Source organism: Labeo rohita, chromosome 13 (genome assembly GCF_022985175.1).
Source record: "Labeo rohita strain BAU-BD-2019 chromosome 13, IGBB_LRoh.1.0, whole genome shotgun sequence".
NCBI lineage: Eukaryota > Metazoa > Chordata > Actinopteri > Cypriniformes > Cyprinidae > Labeo > Labeo rohita.
The window spans coordinates 30852473-30874799 of NC_066881.1; the positions used below are offsets into that span (position 1 = coordinate 30852473).

Below are 22327 nucleotides of genomic sequence, written 5' to 3' on the forward strand. Positions count from 1 at the left end.
ACACCCCAACTCTGACAAGACCATTTTGAATTTTGTAGTAAAATGCTGTATTTTGCAAATGCTTTAACATATTGCTATGAATCTTATACATCTTACAGAATTGAAAGTTCTGAAATTTGGCACACGGATAGAGGACAGTTTCATCATTAACCACAGCAAATTTGGAGTCTCAAACTCTCTAGTGCCACCAACAGGCCAAATTTGCACTAATTTTTCTGCTATCAACTTTTGAACCATAAGGTCTAAAAGTTAAATCCTTGGCTCATACCGAGCTGAATATGTAGACAGTCAAAATATGTCCATTTGAATTTCTATGGTCAAGATTTTTCACAATTTGGAATTTTCCAATCTACTTTTTTCAACTCATCCTAAACGGTTTGTCCCATTTTCACCAAAATTGGCTCAGATCATTTTCAAAGCATTCTGGGAATAAGCTACCAAAGCTTTTTGATATACCAAACCATTTTCGTAAAGCATGCTAACGAATTTGACAACGTTTGAGCAAAAAAAGACATGAGGCTGTATCTCGCAATACTTCAGCGAATTCTGACCAAACTTGGTATGTGTTATAACAAGCATGATCTGAGGGCACATAAGTAGTTTTGGCACAGCACCACCTACTGGTAAAAATATATAAAATATTGACATTTCTTCTTAGAACTTTTGACAAGTTTAGCCAAAAATCATACAATTGGTTTTGTTAGATTCAGAACAGCATGCCAAATCTAATCAAATAGTATCCAATTTTCCTGTGTTGGCCTTTTTGGACGTTGACCATTACTAAGTAATTAAATACAGCTCTTTAGCTGTTCATTTTTGTTCTGTTGTGCTTGGCCCCTTAACTGCTGCTTGCAGCTATATTTTCTTACTGATCTTACAATCTGTACTGACCTTATACATTTTAACCATAGTAATGTCAGCATGCATTTACAGAACCTGCTAATTATGGCTCTGAATTTTCTCAATATTTTGTTAGTAACAACTAAAAAAAGCTTGAAAGAATGTATACCAAGCAGAATAAATTAATATTGCTGAATGTGTATGTAAAAATGAGGGGAAATGAGAGTGTGTGTACATCATTACTGAAGTGAGCACTGACACCAAATGTCCATTTATCATTTATAAATGCTATTTTATCACCTCTGTCACCTTACAAACTGCCACAAAATACATCTCGTGAAACGTTAATGGCTGCCTGTGAATTTACAGCTGTGTTAGCTCATACATTACAGTACGATGAAAAAAAAATGACATTTTGGCCTTGTTCCAAAACCTAGTAAGCTGCCTATGTAGGCATGATGCTCCCTTATAACATGCCGCCGCCTTAATTGCTTAAATATAATTCAATTACTATTGAAAAAAGTATTTCAGTCTAACTGAAACTGCATGGTTTAAGCCAGTATTTGCATGCACTGAGCATTTTGATGCTTATAAGAATAACACATTAATAGCTTTGCAACATCTCATTCTGTATTAAAAAGTCAAGTACTCCATGTGCTTGCAACTCTATCTGTATTAAGTTAGTATCTATTTTAGCTATGTAAAATGTTCTAAAACATTTATAAGATTCCATTTCCATTAAGATGACACCTATGTAGGCAGCAGCCAGCATGGCTCACAAGGATTTGAATCAGAGGGTTTACACCATTGTGTGTCACCTGGCGATTGTCATCTGTGGAAGCCCTGGCTTTATCATGTTCCGCACACATTCAGACTGGAAAATGTTTGACATTTACACCAAGAGGAAACCGTCTCTGCATCTGAAGCAGGAGTGCAGCTTCAGAGCATGTTTTTATATGAGCATGTCAAGCTACATGTGACCGATAGAAAAGCCAGAAGCACACTGACAAGTAGAGACTCGGTGAACACAACCTAACTAACAGAAACACGCTAGCAGAGACAGAAGCACAGAAAGCTGCCACAAGATAAAGGCTACACCTGCGATATAAACAACACAGAATTCAGACAAAGCTGCACTTCCTGGAAAAATGCATGAAGTTAAAAAAACAAATAAAAAAATCCATGAAAAATGTCTATGAGAAAAAAAATGTCTGTTTTAACTAGCCAAACCTTTCAAACATTGTAAACTATATATGACTTCTTTGGCATGCAGAAAAATAAAAATAAAATAAAATAAAATAAAATAAAGAGAAAACATTTAGTTTGAAAACATATTCAAACAAAACCAAAATAAAATTAAAATTAATTAAAACATAACCCAATCAAAGATAGTAACAACATAAAATACAAGTACAAAATCACAAAATAAAATACTAAATAAAAGAAGAAAATAACAAGAGAAACCATTTTCAACTACATTTTTAACCAAATAATAATAATAATAATAATAATAATTAAAATGAAATAAATACACAAAATTGTGGAAAAAAAAATAAAAAAAACATGATATAGTAAATTAAAACATAGCCCAATCAAATATAGTAACACAAAAATACAAGTACAAAATAAAAAATAAAATACTAAAAAAAAGAAAATAACAGGAGAAATCATTTTCAATTACATTTTTTACCAAATAATAATAATAATAATAAAACAAAATAAATAAGCAAAAATGTGAAAAAATTAAAATAATGAAATAGTAAATTAAAACATCACCCAACGATAGTAACAGAAAATAAATACAAGTACAAAATAACAAAATCAAATACTAAATAAAAAAGAAAACAACAAGAGAAATCATTTTCAATTATATTCTTAACCAAATAATAATAATAATAATAGTAAAAAACTAAATAAATATGCAAAACTGTGAAAAAAATAAAATAATAAAAACAACATGAAATAGTAAATTAAAACATAACCCAATCAAAGATAGTAACAAAAAAATACAAGTACAAAATAACAAATTAAAATACTAAATAAAAAATAGAAAATAACAAGAGAAATTATTTTCAATTACATTTTTAACCTAATAAAAAAACAGTAATAATAATAATAATAAAACATAATATAATAATAGCACAACAAAATAAAATACTAAATAATAATAATCATAAATAAATTAAATAAATAAAGAATTATCATGGTTTTAATGCTTTTTCAAAGCTAAAAATCCTAAAACTTTTCCCATTAAAAGTGTCTGAAATCCTATTAAGAGAACCCTTTGAATATTCATCTAGTAGAAAAAGAAAGTGATTTTTATTTATTTTATTTTGTACCTTTTTAGCTGAATGAAGCCAGAGCATTCAAAAGCATCTTTTTAAAGCTAAGGCAGTAGGTGGCCTGTTCTATTCAAGTGTGTCTCTCCTATTACAGCTCCCCATTTCACATTTCAATAAGACATGCGTCTGCAAAAATATATGAAAGCTGATAGAAAGTTATTAACCATCTTTACAAAGCGCACAGTGAGCGCATGTGGTCCACGAGATGTTGATGTGGATCTGAGAGTTCATCTGAATAAGAATAAGAGACTAAATGAGTTGATGCAAGGACTGATATCCCACACCGATAGCATATCTCCTTCTGTGAGAAGTAATAATGTTTCAGCTTGCAAAAGGGAAAACGCTGAGAATTCCCTGGGTTCCACAGGTATTCTCATTCCTAGCAAGTGAGATGATGTGAAGCTTTTGCAGTTAAAGGAATAGTTCACCCAAAAAATAAAACTTTTCATGTCATTTACTTGACCCAAACCTATAGGACAGACCAAAATTAAAAATAGTGCTCTTTTGGTGCTTGAAAGTATAAATTACAAATGCAAATTAGAAACATTCTAGCCAAAATTTTATTCTGTGTCTAACTAAAGAAAAAAAATTATGACAAAAAAAAAAAAAAAAAAAAAAAAAGGTGAACTATTGCTTTAAACATAACGGCTGGGTTGGCATTTTAAACTTTGTACAATATCAGCTCTTCAAAAATTATTAGCTATCTGAAAATGTAAAATTTATTTAATATTTTTCGAAGTCTAATATCTTTTTCATAACTGATCCGATTTTAGACTTTATTAAACTCACATCTCTATATATTAAATATCTTTCTGAACAATAGCACTAGGATATCTGCCCTGGTTCTGCTGCTATGTTACTTTAAATGGCAAAAGAGCACAAGGTCGGAGGATTTATTGAGAATGAGAGTGAGCTGGAATAGAGGAAGAGCAGAGACACAGAGGCCTTGTCACATTCGTTTCCTGCGGCTTTGGGGCTTTGTAGACACAATCCAAGTCTGAATAACAAGGTTTAAACAGCACAGAGAGATAGAGGGAGTTTAGGAGTGAAATAAGTTAGAGGAAAAGACAGAGAGATGCACGAGAATGACTTTTAAAAGCTTGGTCACCATGTGAATGGCTAAAGTTTTCAAATGCAGATCATAAAAATAAATGGCAAATTATCCTATCATACTGTCCTCCTCCTTAAAATAAAATAAAATAAAATAAAATTGAATTAAATTAAATTAAATTAAATTAAATTAAATTAAATTAAATTAAATTAAATTAAATAGATTAAAAAAAACTATTTTAAAAAAGTTTTTTATTTTATTATTTTTTTTAATTTTAATTCATTCATTTCGTTTTAATTTTTCAAAGCTAAAAATACTGAAACTTAAACCTATCTTAAAGCCAGAGAGAAGACAGAGCCCTGGAATATTTATCTTTTATTATTTTACAGAAAGAGTTTTTTTTTTTTGTTTTGTTTTGTTTTTTTTAATAAAGCCAGAGCCCTTAAAAGTAAGGCAAAAATAAAAAGAGAAAGTATTTGATAATGCATTTACTGCTTTTCAGGGCTGAAAATCCTAAAACTTTCCCCAAGAGCAGAAATGGAACAACAACAACAACAAAAAATATCACAGATAAACAAAATACATGGCAAATTATTGTATGTCTATATTTGTTATAAAATAAAATAAAATAAAATAAAATAAAATAAAATAAAATAAAATAAAATAAAATAAAATAAAATAAAATAAAATAAATGAATTAATGCATAAAATAAAATAATAAAATAAAATAAAATAAATCACCTGCATAATCACATAAATAAATGCCAAATTATCCAATCACAGTGACATCCTTAAAATAAAATACAATAAAATAAAATAAGTTAAAAAAAACACAATAAATAATAAATTAAATAAAAAATAGCTATAAATTAATTTTAAAAAGTATAAAACGTAAAAAGTACACAATTATTCTTCTAAAAAAGAATATAAATATAATAAAATAAGTAAATTTAAATACAATTTAATGTGCTTTTTTAATTGATTGATTGATTTTAATTTTTTAAAGCTAATAATACTTTAAAAACTTTTGCCTTTAAAAAGATCTCAAAGCCTATCGAGAGAAGACAATGTCTTGGAATATTCATCTAATAGAAAGATATTTTTTTTCTTTCCTTTTTTTTTTTTTTTTTAATGAAACCAGAGCACTTAAAAGGATATTTTTAAAGGTAAGGCAAAAGAGACCCTCTCCTACCACATATTAACATATAAAGGCAAAAATAAAAAGATAAGTAGTGTTGGATAATGGATTTACTGATTTTCAGAGCTGAAAATGCTAAAACTCTGCCCAAAGACAGAAATGGAACAAAAAAGTTGATCACAGATGATCAATGTTGATTAAATATCTCTATATTTCTGATAAATAAAATAAAAAAATAAAATAAAATAAAATAAAATAATGCAAGTAAAATAAAATAAAATCTAGCATTTTTTACAGTTGTTACGAATTTGCTAAAAATCCTAAAACTTTTCCCAAGGTCAGAAATGGAAAAAAACAATTGATCACAGATCAACAAAATGCATTGCAAATGACTGTATCTCTATATTACTGATAAATAAAATAAAAAAATAAAATGAAATAAAATAAAATAATTTCAACTAAATATAGACTGTTACTAATAAAATCAAGCACTTTCACAATGTATTTGCTAAGAGTTTGGAAAAAGGTTAACAAACTCTGATCTAGAGGGGCTAAAAGTACTATTTTCTTTTCTTGTTGTTTTTCTCTTACTCAGTTTTCAAATAATAGCATTCTGGCAATCCCTCTTCTCCCTGACAAGCTAATTTCAGCCCTAAACATCTTTCAAATGAACAAGCTAAATCGTGTCTCAATGTATAACCCTCATGTGAAGCTCTTGCTAACGTTTATTCAATACAAAGTTGAACGAAACCCACTACAGATGAAACACCATCACTTTAACTCGCATTTCCACTCCTGAAATCTCCCCTGCCCTTCGGGTGACTTCCACCAAATCGGTTTCACTTAAAAAGACACAAATGAGCAGTTCAGACACTTAAAAAGTCTCCCTACATTCGCTCTACACCAAATGATCTTAATGATAAACCAAAGCTCGATCTTCCAACGCTTCACACCAGGTTCGGGGAAATCCGCACACATTTCAACAAGAGCGCGTGGCTGTTAGACCGCCTGCAGATATTTATTAGAGCCGTATGAAATTTTCATGCGGTGTGAAGCATTCTCTTTCATCCAGCAGCCTGCTGTCAAGCGTGAGGCGGAAGCCGAGCCGCGGCGTGGCAGCTCCGCATGGGAGGGAGGCAGCGTTTAAGAGCGGGGGGCCATGCCTTCAGGTGACATCATCAAAGACAAGGGTGAGGGGGCGGGAACATCATCAACCCAAATCAGCCAATTAGAACAAGACTTTGCTTAGCACAACTGCCGATGAGAGATGAGAGGAATGATAAGTCGAGCCGGAGAACAAAGAACTAAAGTGAACTAATCACCAGTAGGACACGCTACCATTCAGAAGTTCGGGGTCAGTACAATTTTTCTTTTCTAAAGAACTTAATAGGATGTATTAAATGTATCAAAAGTGACAGTAAAGACATTTAGAATGTTCTTTTGAACTTTCTATTCAACAAAGAATCCTCAAAAAATAAAACGAATCCACAAAAATATTAAGCAGCACTGTTTTCAACACTGATAATGGAAAGAAAGGCATCAAATCAGCATATTAGAATGATTTCTGAAGAATTGTGATGTTGAAGACTGAAGTAGTCATGCTGAAAATTCAGCTTTGCATCACAGGAATTAATTCTTTTTTAAAATGCATTCAAACAGAAAACACGCATTTCGATTGTAATAATATTTCACATATTTACTGATTTTACTGTATTTTTAATTAAATAAATGCAGCCTTGTTGAGCATAAGAGACTTCAAGAATCATTTTTGAACAGGTTGTGAGTCAAGCCATGGATGAGGAGCTTTATCGTAAGAAGCTGATCTTAGGTCAGAGTGCAACATGATCTCTGCTAAACTCAAAGGAGGATAAATGTGTTCTTCCATTCGTCTCTCACTTTCTGCTATCACTGTCTAATTTGCTCTACCTCCCGAAGCTCAAGAAGACGCCCTGCCAGCAGTGTGCAGGTCTGTACCATCTTCAACTGGACCCTCGTCATCATTTCCTTCTCTCCTCTCTTTCTTTACCTCTGCCTCTCCTGTCTTTTCATCCAGACTTAATCAGATCAACAGAATTACAGACTGAAATGTTTGCAAACAAAGGCTTTGATTCTGTAACAAAGACTAAAAATATGCATTGTGAAGATAATTAAACATGCTGAATTCTGCTGATAAAAATATGACAAGAAAAAACAACACTGCGAGATATTAATGTTTACACACTTGTAATGTTTTCTAAAAGAGAAAAAAGTAAAGAATATTATTGTTAAATAATTAAATCAGCTTGAGCGAATCAGTGAATGAACTGATCAAAAGTGACAGTAAAGACATTTATAATGTTACAACATACAGTTGAAGTCAGAAGTTTACATACACCTTGCAGAATGTGCAAAATGTTAATAAGAGGGATCATACAAAATGCATGTTATTTTTTATTTAGCACTGACCTGAATAAGATATTCGCCCATAAAAGACTTTACATATTCCACAAGAGAAAATAATAGTTGAATTTATTAAAATTGACCCCGTTCAAAAGTTTACATACACTTGATTCTTAATTCTGTGCTGTTACCTGAATGATCCACAGCTGTGATTTTTGTTTAGTGATAGTTGTTCATGAGTCCCTTGTTTGTCCTGAACAGTTAAACTGCCCACTGTTCTTCAGAAAGGTCCTTCAGGTCCAACAAATTCTTTGGTTTCTCAGCATTTTTGTGTATTTGAACTCTTTCCAACAATGACTGGATGATTTTGAGATCCATCTTTTCACACTGAGGACAACTGAGAGACTCATATGCAACTATTACAGAAGGTTCAAGCGTTCACCGATGCTCCAGAAGAAAAAAAAAAAGATGCATTAAGAGCCGGGGGTGAAAACTTTTGGAATGTAAAGATCAGGGTAAATTTAACCTATTTTGTCTTCTGGGGAACACGTAAGTAAAAGAACGAAAGAAAAAATTATATTTAGGCAAAATAAGAAAAAAATACACATCCTCATTCTGTTCAAAAGTTTACACCACTGGCTCTTAATGGATCGTTTTCCCTTCTGAAGCATTAGTGAGCATTCGAACCTTCTGTAATAGTTGAATATGAGTCCCTCAGTTGTCCTCAGTGTGAAAAGATGGATCTCAAAATCATGCTGTCATTGTTGGAAAGGGTTCAAATACACAAAAAAGCTGAAAAACCAAAGAATCTGTGGGACCTGAAGGATTTTTGTGAAGAACAGCCGGCAGTTTAACAAAAAAAACCCCAGATGTGGATCATTCAGGTAACAACACAGTATTAAGAATCAAGTGTATAAAAATTTTGAACAGGATCATTTTTGTAAATTCAACTATTATTTTCTCTTGTGGATTATATGTAAACATTTGTAATATCTCATTCAGGTCAGTACTAAATAAAACATAACATTCATTTTGTACGATCCCTCTCATTTTGGTAAAATAATTAACATTTTTGCAGATTCTGTACGTTGTATGTAAACTTTTGACTTCAACTGTAAATGCTGTCTTTTTGAGCTTTCTATTCATCAAAGATCCTAAAAAAAAATGCATTATGGTTTCCACAAAAATATTAAGCAGCACAACTGTTTTCAATGCTGATAACAATTAAAAAAATGCTGTTTAGCATCAGCATATTAAAATGATTTGTGTAGCATAATGTGACACCTTTCAGGAACATTAAAAACAAATTTGAACAAGTAGTGTGTATATAAACGTAATATTACAACTGCATCTGCACAAAATAATGCAAATGCACAACTTGAACTAAGTTATTATACTAAAATCAAATGAAAAGAGTAAAAACTGACTAGAATTATGAAAGAAACAAACTAAATTTAAAGGCCATTTTCATCACAAGCCAAATATTATGGCCATGTCTTTGTTCTCAAGCTTTCCATTCCACTCTTGCTCTTTTATTGTTCTTCTTTTCTTGTACCTCTCTTTTTTCTTTCACCTTTTCTTTACCCTCCTTTCATTCTGTCATTGCCCTTTCCTCTCATTCGTTCCTCTCCTTTACATTGAGTCTTTTGAAAGACTTTCCAATGATACAGACAGACTAGATATGATGAACTGACTGGTTTTGGTTTCACTCTAAAATGCCATTTAGAAAAAACCACATGTGGGCACTCACACACACACACACACACACAATTCAGTCTGGACCAAAAGAAAGCACAATGACTCACCTTTAGCCAACTACACATCACAATCACAACCCAAAGGTCAAATACAATGTACCTTCTCTATAACCTCAGAAGTGTCTGTGTGTGTGTGAGACAGAAAGCTCTTAAACTCCCACGACAGGCAGAATTCTTGTACTTTGTTTTTCCAATTAGCGCACTAAGATTTAGTATATAGTGTCAGGCCTGTTTTAAATGTGTGTGTGAGTCACCAGTTCATTTTTATTCTCCTCCAGTGCTCTTCTGGTGTCTTCAGCACAAGGGGCTTTTTGTGGACTGTATTGTGACGCCAGACTCTGGCACGCACAGACAGGCCAGGGCTGAAGGCCAGCTCACACACTCTCACACACACACACACACTCTCTCCAGAAGAATCAGAGCGGAGACGAGTCTGCCCAAACACACTCAACCAGCACAACCAAACACACTCCAGCTCAGCACACGGTCGAGCAAAACCACATCACAAATACACACTGATCCACATGGAAAGAAAAATCAGAAATTAGATTTCTTTCATATCTTTCCTAGGTAGCAATGAGATTAAATGTGGAGTAAATGGAGTCTCTTGCTTTTCAGAGTTTTCTCCTGGGAGAAAAAAAAAATAGTCTCATGTACAAAAGTTTGAGGTCAGTAAGACTTTTTAATGTTTTTGAGTCTCTTCTGTTCACCAAGGCTGCATTTACCAGATCAAAAACACAGCAAAAACAGTAATATTGTGAAATATTATTATCAATTAAAATAGCAGGTCTCTATTTGAATATATTTTAAAATGTAATTTATTCCTGTGATTCAAAGCTGAATTTTCAGCATCATTACTCCAGTCGTCAGTGTCACATGATCCTTCAGAAATCATTCTAATATGCTGTTCAAGAGACATTTCTTATCATTTTTTATATAGTTTTATTTTCAGATATAATGTGAAACAAAAAAATATACTGTTGAAACATTACAAACATTTTTCTTTAACAAAAGCAAAACTAACAAGAGAAAGAGACAAAGAAAGACAAAAGAAAAAAGAAAGATAAAACAACTCAGTCTTAATTATTAATTAAAAAAAAAATAGTAGAAGGTGAATGCTCCAAAAAAAAGAGCCCCAAATTTGTTCAAAAGATTTTGGCAATTTTCTAACATTAGAAAAATTTCTCAGGGGTTCAATATGAAAAGAGTTTGTTGATCCAATGTTTTCTAGATGGACTTTCTTATCATTTTTAATGCTGAAGACAGTTGTGCTGCTTACTATTTTTGTGGGAACCTTGCTTTTTAATGAAAATAAAGTTCAAAAGAAAATCATTAATCTGTGATATAAATCTTTTTAACATTGTAAGCATCTTTACTGCCACTTTTGATCAATTTAATCCATTAATTAATTTTTGTTTTAAAATAAATTCTTACTGAACTCAAACTTTTGACTGAGAATGCAAAGGTTTAAAAAAAGATTTCAAAAATGTCTCAAACTGTGTCTCAACAATCTGTAGACAAAAATCAGTGATCTTAATATTACCTCAAACAAAATTCTCCACATTTATTTTATAAGGAGTGTTAAGAGAAACATCTAAGAGAAATTAGATATTTTAATGAAACCTGAAAATACCATCTCCTGAGGTACTGTATGAAAGAGCAACCATTGAGCAATCAAAACCTCCTCTGGGAAAAAACAAATGCAAGTATAAACATTCCACATCTTCACTCATGAGAACCGAAGAACTGAAGAGGAAGCAAAAAAAGGATCATGCGATTCTATATACTGAGCATGCTTGCTCCGGTGGTGACTGTTCAAGCTGCACTGTTTAGCCTGAAATGTCATGAAAATTCAATAATGACTACATATAATCTATATATTACATATCATTCTTCTTGTACTTCAACAGTGTGAAATATCACAGCAGTATCGCATCGTTTAAGTGATGCTCTTTAAACATCAATGATTTATGCCCACATACCTGACTGAATCCATCTAGACGGAATGAAATGTAAATACTGAAAATGTATACAAGAAATGTCAAGGAAAACAGTGAATAAACGTGTCTGGAGCACAGTTCACCAACCCAGCCGCTCCACACAAGCTTTTGTCTTTCTTACCTGGTGTTGGATTGTGTGATCTGAACTGTACTGAATGAAAGAAAGGGTGAGAACTGGGTCTCTGAACCAAGTCCATCCTTAAGGTAGAGGCACGCTGACTCCAGAACAGTTACCCACTGTCTCACTGGCCAAAGTGCCACGGTCAAAGACCGACATGCCCGCACAAAAAAACCACCTTCTGAGTGTGTGTGTGTATGTGCATGTGTGTCTGATGGCTTCTAATCAAATCTCTCAGTTCCTATCAAAATCTGCATAGGATTGGTCAGGATTATCAACTAGTCAGACTAGTCTCAGCCTCAGGCCCACGGACCGTTGGCTGAACGTCTGATGCATGCGGCACACAAAATTGGAAACACTTCAGGAGTTTCAAAGTCATCTTCGGATTGGTTGAATTATACAGGATTTCCGCGAGATCTGTGTGTCACGTTCTTTAAACTTACGCCTGGAAACAAAGATGCTGTGATGCCAACCCCCCTCATGAAAGAAGAAAGCTATCTTGTTTACAACTGTGACGATGAGTGCTTATCAGGGTCAACTAAACGCTGGATTTTCAAAAGTATATGAAATATCCTTTTTATAATCTATTTTAACTCAACATGTAATAAAATGCAATGCTTATAACATTTTAATTAGTATTTTGGTCTTGTTTTCCAGTAAAAATATGTACACATATTTAAACAATATATATACATTAAATATATTACGCAAAATTGCATAATATATTAAAAAGGGTTTTTTCACTGCATCTCATTCTTATTACAATAAATAATAAAAATAAAAAATAAAATTAAAATGTTAATTCAAAATATTTGAAATTGTCTAAAAGTTTTGCAAATATAACATAATAATAATAATAATAATAATAATAATAATAATAATCGTATAAACAAATATTTGTAACTTTTTATTTAAAATGTATACATTTTTATTTTTTATATTCTTGCTGTAAGCTTAAAATCTTCTCAGGAAGAAGGAAAAATACATTTCTTAATATGTGAAGCAATTTTGCATAATATAACAATAAATGTATTTATAACAATAAATATTACAAATACTTAAAAATATAACGAAAAAGTTGTATTTTAAAATATTTTTAAAAAAGTTTTGCAAATCTAAAATGTAATAATCATTTTATTTAAAATAAAACTTTTTTATACATTTTTATTTTTTATATTCTTGTTGCAAGCTTAAAATTTTCTGAGGAAGAAGGAAAAATACATTTCTTAATATATGATGCTTGTAACAATACATATTAAAATTACTTTAAAAAATAAAATAAAGAGGTTTATTTTAAAATATTTAAAAATTGTGTAAAAGTTTAGCAAATCTGAAATCTAATAATTTTATAAACAAATATTTAGAACTTCAAGTAAATTTTATTTAAAATAAAACTATTTTGATACGTTTTTTTTTTTTTCTTGTTGCAAGCTTAAAATCCACTGAGGAAGAAGGAAAAATACATTTCTTAATACATGACGCAATTAGCACAAAATATTAATTCAATGATGTTTACATATTTTTTACTGTTAAAAAAAAGACAAAATACAAATTAAGAAAATATGTGATAAGAATTGCGGCTTACAACATGTCAGGTTAACGGATATTACTTTTAAGCATATGCCTTGAACTCCTTTCTTCCAGCTGTTTTTGATTGCAAAACCCTAAAGCCGCCTAATCACACCATATTAGTAGAATAATAATTCTGACAGACCGCAGACTAGTTAATTTTGAAAATCTGTAGCTTTGTGCACCGCTGCTCTGTACCTCTCACTTCCTCCTGCATCTCTCTCTCTCTCTCTCTCTTTGATGTTAACTAAGACTGTCTGCCTCTGTAGCACGTGCCAGGCTGAGGTTAAATAGATGAAATATGCTGACATAAAATCAGGCAAACAGCTTTAGCACGGCACACGGAACAGTGACTGGTTATATCAAAGTCCCTTTAACAGAAAAACATCAAAACGCCCCTGGACGAACCAACAGAGACCTCGGAGGAACAGGAGGGAATGGAAAAAGAGAGAGAGATTTGTCATCACTTTTCCAACTTAATAACTCTTAAAACTCTTCTCGTGTCGAGCCGGTCGCGTACGAACGCTGGCGTTGCGCAATAAAAGCGGCACGGATCTTTTATTCAGCCCAACAAAAGAATCAGGCCATTCCGAGGCTCTCATTGTCATGCTTTTCCCGACATCCTCTCAATCCCGCTTCCGTAATTCTTCTATCTTTATCTCTCACACCTTCTGTACCTCTCACCTTTCCATCTCACAGCTCACACTTGCTCTCTTGCTTCTCTTTTCTCCCAGTAATGGGGTTTGGTGCTGTAGAAGATTGAGGGGGATGTTTTGTGTGTGTGTGTGTGTGTGTTTGTGGTGGGTGGTCGGCGCTGTGTCTCGCCGCTCTGGTCAGGCTGAGTCTAATTGCCGGTGTTGTGGTGCTAAAGTCATCCAGAGAGCCGCGCGAAGCCGGTGGGGGAAAATTGAACAAGCATCACCCGTCAGGAGTGCTTCCACTCAGAGCAGCTGTCAGCCTGCCCTGTTTACCTGCTACACAATTATCATCCGCCCCCAGGGAACCCTATGGAACAACACATCCATCCTCTGGGGGACAAGGAGGGGCCACGGGGGAAGCGTGACGGCCGAATATCGCACAGGGAGATCGCTGACTGAAACCTGTTGTGTCTTAGCGGCTGGAAGTAAATTAAGCATACAAAAGTATATGAAGTCTGCGAAGGGTTGCAATATGTGCTTGAAGCCGTGAGGGTGAAAGAATGAGGGCCGGTGGTTTTGCATTCCACCACACCTTATTTAATTGTTTTTCTATGCTAACATGAATTAAACGGGCATCTTTGACCAATTAGCTGCATTGCATTACATTTTAAAGAGACTTTCGACTGCTGTTCTGCTATTTTCTGTCTAGTATGCTGGAGCAAACCTCATAAAACCCTTGTAATTTTTTTTTGTTTCCTTCTGATATATAATGTGTGTTTTTATTTTTTAAGCATTTATTTTTGTCACTTAATTTTTTTATATTTTTAATTTAAAAAAATTGCAAATGTAAATTAGAGAGAGAGAATGTTGAAAAACGTAATTATATAATAAATAATCTAAGAATTAATTACAATAATTATGTTTTTGTATATATACTGCATATATAAATACCATTTAAGATATTCAAAAAGCAATAAAACCATTATCACCATTATTTGTTTAAATAAAAATAAAAATATTGTTAGTATTTTATTTTGTTTGTATTTTATAAAAAATTAAAAATTTGGAAATATTTAAATAAAATGTTTAACAGTTTTGCGAATCTAAAATATATTAATAATAATAATAATAATTATTATTATTATTATTATTATTGAATAACTATAAATAAGTATATGAATAACCATAAATAAATACATAATGAACAATCTAAGAATTAATTACATTAATTATGCTTTTGGATATACTGTACACATAAATAATATTTAAAATACTTATAAATAAATAAAAAAATATATTTAAAAAATTGTGAATGTAAATTAGAGAGTAAGACAGAGAGGATGTCAAAAAATGTAATTCTAAATATGAATAACTATATACTATATATAATAATTATATAACAAATAATCTAAGAATTAATTACAATAATTGTGTTTCTGGATATATACTGCATATATAAACATAATATTTAAGATATAAAAAAAATTAAAAATTATCACTATTATTTTTTTTAATTAAAAAATAAATAAATAAAAATAAAATGTTAATTTCAAAATATTTAAAAATGTGTAACATTTTTGTAAATCTAAAATAATAATTATTATTATTATTATTTTTATTATTATTATTATTATTAAATAATTATATAAATAACTATAATAAATAATAGTATAATAAATAATATAAGAATTATATTTTTGGATATATACTGTATATATAAATAATATTTAAGATATTTAAAAAGCAATAAAATTACCACCATTATTTTTTTAATAAAATAATATATACACTACCGTTCAAAAGTTTGGGGTCAGTAAGACTTGTAATAGTCTTTAAAGAAGTCTCTTATGCTCATCAATGCTGCATTTATTTGATTAAAAATATAGAAAAAAAACAGTAATATTGCAAAATGTTTTTACAATATAAAATAATGTTTTTTATTTTAACATACTTTAAAATAGAATTTATTCCTGTGATGAAAAGTTGAATTTTTATCAGCTGTTACTCGAGTCTTAAGTGTCACATGATCCTTCAGAAATCATTCTAATATGTGGATTTATTATTAGAATGATCAATGAGGATAATATCAACAGTTGTGCTGCCAAATATTTTTTGGAACCTGTGATTTTTTTTTTTTCAGGATTCTTTCATGAATAACAAGTTTAAAAAGTGCAGTGTTTACTCAAAATATAAATATTTTATAACAATGTAAATTATTTATTATTAACTTTTAATAAACTTTTAATTATTAACTTAATACATCCTTGGTGAATAAAAGTATTCATTTCTTAAAAAAAAAAGAAAAAGAAAAAAGAAACAATAAAAATGTACTGACCCCAAACTTTTGAACGGTAGTGTGTATATATATATATATATATATATATATATATTTATTTATTTCACTTTTTCTGTGCTCTTATTTTCCCTTAATATCTTCCTGTCCTAGCTTTTATCGTTTTCAACGATGACTGAAATCTTACATTACGGGCACCTGTGTTTATTGCCATCTTATAATGAATCGCTTGTTGATTTCCTCAACTGTAAGTTACTTTGAATAAAAGTGTCTGCCAAATGCAAAATTGATATGTATAAAATGATTATGTGTGTATAAATTAATTTAATAAAAAAAATATTAATAGACTGCATATAATTATATAAAGTATGTGTCAAAAACAATATAAAAAATAACATTATTTTTTAATCATTATGCATGTACAAAATAAGGTACATATTTTTGTGTATTAAATTGTATATTTTTTTAATACATTCCGTACATTTAACTCAATTAAATAAATATAAAAAATAAAATTTTAAACTAGTTCTGAATGAAAACCTCTTAAGGTTGTTTGTGTTGAACTGGAGGTTAGTCTGAGAGAGTGAGGAGTCTTCTGCAGGTGGTTTTTGTGGGGTCTGGCTGTAGCCGCTGACCTGACCCTTGGCTCAATGGGACAGTGGGTCAGTGGTGCTGGGCAGCACTGCAGGGAATCCCTTACACACATAAAGAGTGTGACCCTGCCTGAACTATGGCTTCAACTCTCACTCGAGATCCTTCCAATTCATTCACCCGAACTCTCCAGGCGCATCTGTCCAGTGCAGCCCATACGTCCATCAATCACCGCTTATTAAATCTCCCCAAATGCTGGTGGGCGCTATAATGCGTTTCCTCTTTTGTCTTGGCAGCTCACCTGAGCATCGCTCCCCCTCCTGTTTACCATAACCTCCCACACCGATATCCAGCACTAAGACAGAGATGGAGCTCTGGAGAGTTCACACTGATTCACCTCCAGCAGGAAATCCGGGAGGGATCAGGTCGGGAAGAGGAGGGATCGTGGCCCTAGCACTTACACTGCACATCTACGCGAATGGACTTGATGGCAGCCACCCCCACCCCGTTCTCAGCTTTGCAGTAGTAGCGGCCGCCCTGCACTCTCTGGATGTTGGGGATCCGTAGAGTCTCATTGAAGATGGACGTCTCCTGGAACTTGTCGGAAGCGCTGCCTGCTGTCTTGGTCCAGCGCACCTGCAGGGGGCGACATTTAGCGACTCGTGAGCTGATGATAAACAGGAAAACTATTTTATTACAGTGCATGCTTAAGTATTTTTGATCACAGTTTATTTTAAGGTCAAATTCCTGCTATTAACAAAGCATTACCTACAAATTTTGCCTCAATAAACTCTTAAATTGGAAGTTCAAACTTGGGGGCACCATTAAAGTCCACTATATGGAGATAATTCCTGATTTTTTTTCCTCAAGAAATATTTCTTATTGACTGAAGAAAGAAAGACACGAACATCTTGGATGACAAGGGGTGAGTAAATTATCTGTACATTTTTGTTCTGGAAATGAACTTCTTTAATAGTTAGTAAGGAACAATGCCGTTCAAAGAAGAAGTATCTTACGCTCATCAAAGTTCCATTTATTTGATTAAAAATACAGAAAGAAAAACTAATATTATGAAATATTATTGCAATTTAAAATAAAACTTTTCTATTTTACTATACTTTAAAATATAATTTATTTCTGTGATGCAAAGCTGAATTTTCATCAGCCATCAGCCAAGCCTTTACTATCACTTTTTATCAATTTAACACATTTCTTTCAAAGAAAGAAAGAAAAACACGAACTAACCCCAAACTTTGAACGGTAATGTATATTGTTACAAAAGATTTCTATTTTAAATAACTGCTGCTCTTTTTCATGTTTTATTCATCAAAGAATCCTGAAAAAGTAACACAGGTTCCAAAAAAAAAGTAAATTAATTGCTGGAGTAATGATGCTGAAAATTCAGCTTTGCATCACGGGAATAAATTCTATTTTAAAGTATATAAAAATATAAAACCACTATTTTAAATTGAAATAATATTTCATAATATTACTGTTTTTTTCTGTATTTTTAATCAAATAAACACAGACTTGATAAGCAGAAAAGACTTCTTTAAAAACATTAAAAATCTTACTGGTCCCAAACGTTTGAACGGCAGTGTAGTTCTAGCCAATATGTTAATAACAGGCATGCTAATAAGCAATAGTTAATAGTGAGAATTGGTCCCTATACTAAAGTGTTACCATATTTTTGTTGGGTTTTCTTCCATTTTAAATGATATCACTTTCTCTTTTTTTGCATTTTTTTCATGCATTTTTTAATATTACAATATTTTAACTTATTTTCTAAGTTAAAATGATTAAATAAAATAAAATAAAACCATCAATCAAATAATACAAAATAAAAATTAAGATCAAAATAATAGTAAAAAAACAGTATAACATCATAAAAATGATTAACACAATTATTAATATTAACAATTATAAATTAATTTTTACTTTTAAATTTTAATTCAAATATATGTTAAAATGATAAAATATAAATATATATGAGAAGTAGGAAAGTGGTTTCGGACTTTACTGTATAAAAGTAATAACCATGTAAACCATGTACAAGATTTCTTTTCTCCTACAAAGTAATAAGTAAACCTACAGTTAAAAGTGCTATAAAGTGTACAGATAAGCACAAAAAGACCAGTCACAAAGATGATCAGGGTGTTCAGTAGTCAATAAGTTTGACCCTAACGTAAGTATAGCGGTCAGACTGTCTGTAATCACAGACTCATCCATCTCGATCATTCTTTTGACTCCTTCAAACAATCTTTGCATTGAGTGTGTAAGGTCAAGTGAAAATCACAAAGTAAAGCCTGTGTAATCTCCTACACCTCTCCACCTCTGGACATCAGTAAGCTGCTTCCATTACAGCCGGGGTCACCTCTGAACAGGGCGCCACACGGGTGAGCGGCCGATTGTAGTTGGCAGCGCTGGGGGCGGCGGGAAGGTTAGGACGTACGTGCAAAGGATTATGGGATTACACCGACCTGTGTAAACGACGAGCTTTGTGTTTATTCAGGTTTATTTGCCTGTGGATTTGGGACACAGCTGCTATTCATTTATCAGGTGTACTGGGTGAGAAATTAACACAGAGGAAGGGAGAGAGAGCTCCTGCTGGGACTAACCTATCCTTTTGGTGGCAAAGGACAGAAAAGCTGGTCGAAAGCCGTTTGATGGGGCAAAATCATTAAAAAAGCTGTGCCACTTTCTTGTGAAGATTGTAGTATAGCAGTCCTCTTCAACCGACAACTCAGAACAAACCCACAGAGGAAGGAATTGCACTTACAAGTTGTGTTGTGTCATTATCTGTTTTGGAAAAATACCTAAATCAGATACTAAAACAACAAAATAATTTATACATTTTATAATTTATTTATAACATTATATTTATTTACAATTATTTATAAATAAACATTAACTCACATCACTCGAGCACTTTAAAATTTTGAAATATTATTTTATATATAGTGATATTATAATATGTAATACATTTTATACTTTTATATATTGTAATAAATAAAAAAATACATTTAAAACAATATATTAGCAAATTATTAAATTTGTTAACATTAATTTATATTAACAAATGCTGTAAAAAATGTTTAGTCTTAGTTCAATACATTTTTTAAATTTTAGATCTGATTTTTTTAAGTTGAAACATGAACATGTTTCACAAGAAAAAAATTCTACTGCAAAATTTCATGTTTAATTCAGTGCACTTTGTAATTAATTGTCAAATTTATCTAGTAATATTATAATACTATATTTGCTATATTTGTAGATATTTTAATTAACCAAAAATACAATTAAACACTGGTTCTGATTGAATAGCCCATGTATGCATATATGTATATATATGTATATATATGTATATATATGTATATATATATAAACATACATAAGATTTCTGGTAACAATATAACAATATTTCATGTTTAATTCAATGCGTTACTTGCTGTTTTTTTTTTTGCAATTGTCAAAGTTACTGTTAATTTCCAAATTCCTAGCTATTTTCCAACACATTTTTTTTTATTTAATTCAAATATAATTTCTGGTAACAATATATTATATATATATTTTTAAATGTATTTCCATTAATTAAATCTATAAATGCTATAAAAAAATGTTGTTCAGTGTATTTTTATATATTACACCTGTTTTTTTAAGTTGTAAATAAAACAAAGATTTTTGAAATATGTTTTTCAATAAAACACTACTTTAGTTTTCCTACCTCAAATTGTCATGTTTAATTCAATGCACTACTTGCTGTTTCTTTGAAAATAATTGTGAAATTTACTAGCAATTTCCAAATTCCTAGCAATTTTTCAACACCAAATTTAATGTTAATATATTTAATTCAAATGAAGTTCAATCAGTTAATTATTTTTAATATATATTATATATTAAATGATATAATATAATATATAGTATTACAACAATATAAATAAAATATGCTAACATTTTACAGAAATGTTCATTTTCATTAGCATACATAATATTTAATATAACAAGTGAACACATCCATTTATCTATAAAGTCCATGGAGTAATGAACCAATGAAGGCAAATTGCTGATTTGCATATACAGTTACATATAGTATTTGATTAAATCTTCTATAATGAGAAAAGTTGCTACTGTAAGTCACAACTCTGAACCTCTGAATCGTAACGCTGAAGCTCTAATCTGTGTCGTCCCTGAGAGTGTTGACGCCTATATCAGGATCCACCACTGGTGAATTTTCCAAAAAAAATAAAAATAAAAAAATGTCCTGTTTGTTTTCTCAGCAGCCCAAAACTCTGCCATCATCGTGTTGATTCATCGTGGCTCTCAAAGGGCCGGCGCTGGCAGATGTAAGACAGATGGCGCTGGATAGGCTATCATTACAGCAGCCTCAGACGGCTCACTTACAGCAGCGCAAAGTCACAGTGGCACAGCAACTTTCAAAGCCTCAGTGATACGAAGAGAAGCGCGTCAGACACAGAAAGGAGAGGACGGCTGATGGCAACAGACGCCAAAAGGCTGCAGCTACAGGAAGCGCAACAGAGGACGAAAAACTGGTCATGAAACAGATGAACCAGAGAAAGAGACAACGCTGCCCTTCTCAACATCAACAGCTGCCACACATCACCGTGTTTTACTGCTCCAGAGATCCCAACTGACTGCGCAAACCCTGTCTGTCTGTCTCCCGCTTTCTTCACACAGGCTTTTCTGGCTGCTCTTGGGAAAGAAATCCCATGAGTCTCTGTTAGCTGTACACCAGCATTCTTCATCTCTCTCTACTGCAAAATCAGGTTCACAATATGCTGTACAATATTCTGATATGCTTTCTGAATCCTATCTTGCTATTCTGTTTGTTCAGGCCAAGGGCAGGGTTATCATCATGAACTAAAACTAAAAGTAAAACAAACAAACAAACAAACAATAAATAAATAAAAAAATAAAATTAAATACAATTAATGTTAACTAAAACAAAAAAAGTTTTAAAACTATTTTATTTATCTTATTTCTCATTTTCTCATTTTTAAAGAAGTCTCTTCTGCTCACCAAGCCTGCATTTATTGATCCAAAGTACAGTAAAAACAGTAAAACTTTGAAATATTTTTACTGTTTAAAATAACTGTTGTCTACTTCAATATATTTTAAAATGTAATCTATTTCTGTGATTTCAAGGTTTATTTTTTAGCATCATTACTCGATCATGTGACACTGAAGACTGGAGTAATGATGCTGAAAATGTAGCTTTAATCACAGGAATACATTTTAAAATATAGTCAAACAGAAATCAGTTATTTCAAATAGTAAAAAATATTTCATAATTATTACTGCTTTTGCTGTATTTTGAATCAAATAAATGCAAGCTTGGTGAGCAGAAGAGACTTCTTTAAAATGAAAATTAACATTAAAATTCTTACTGTTCAAAAGTTTAAGCAGTGTAGTTTAAGTTGAAGTACTAAAATAAATAAAACAAAATTATAAAAAAATAAATAAATTAAAAAAAAGATGGATTTAGGGGCTTTTGCATCTGAACTCTTCATATATATATATATATATATATTCCATTATAGTAGGTATTTAACAACAACCACAGACTGTTATTTTACTCAAAGTTGACAAAAAG

General features: G+C 31.5%; 1 protein-coding gene across 1 annotated transcript in view; it reads right to left on the reverse strand.

The window, feature by feature from the left end:
• Positions 1 to 22327, reverse strand: part of LOC127175035 (MAM domain-containing glycosylphosphatidylinositol anchor protein 1) — a 250165-nt gene that overhangs the window by 155602 nt on the left and 72236 nt on the right. The window contains exon 4 of the mRNA XM_051125843.1: positions 17178 to 17352. Coding sequence (XP_050981800.1) covers positions 17178 to 17352 — 175 coding nt within the window. The remainder of the gene's footprint in view (positions 1 to 17177; positions 17353 to 22327) is intronic.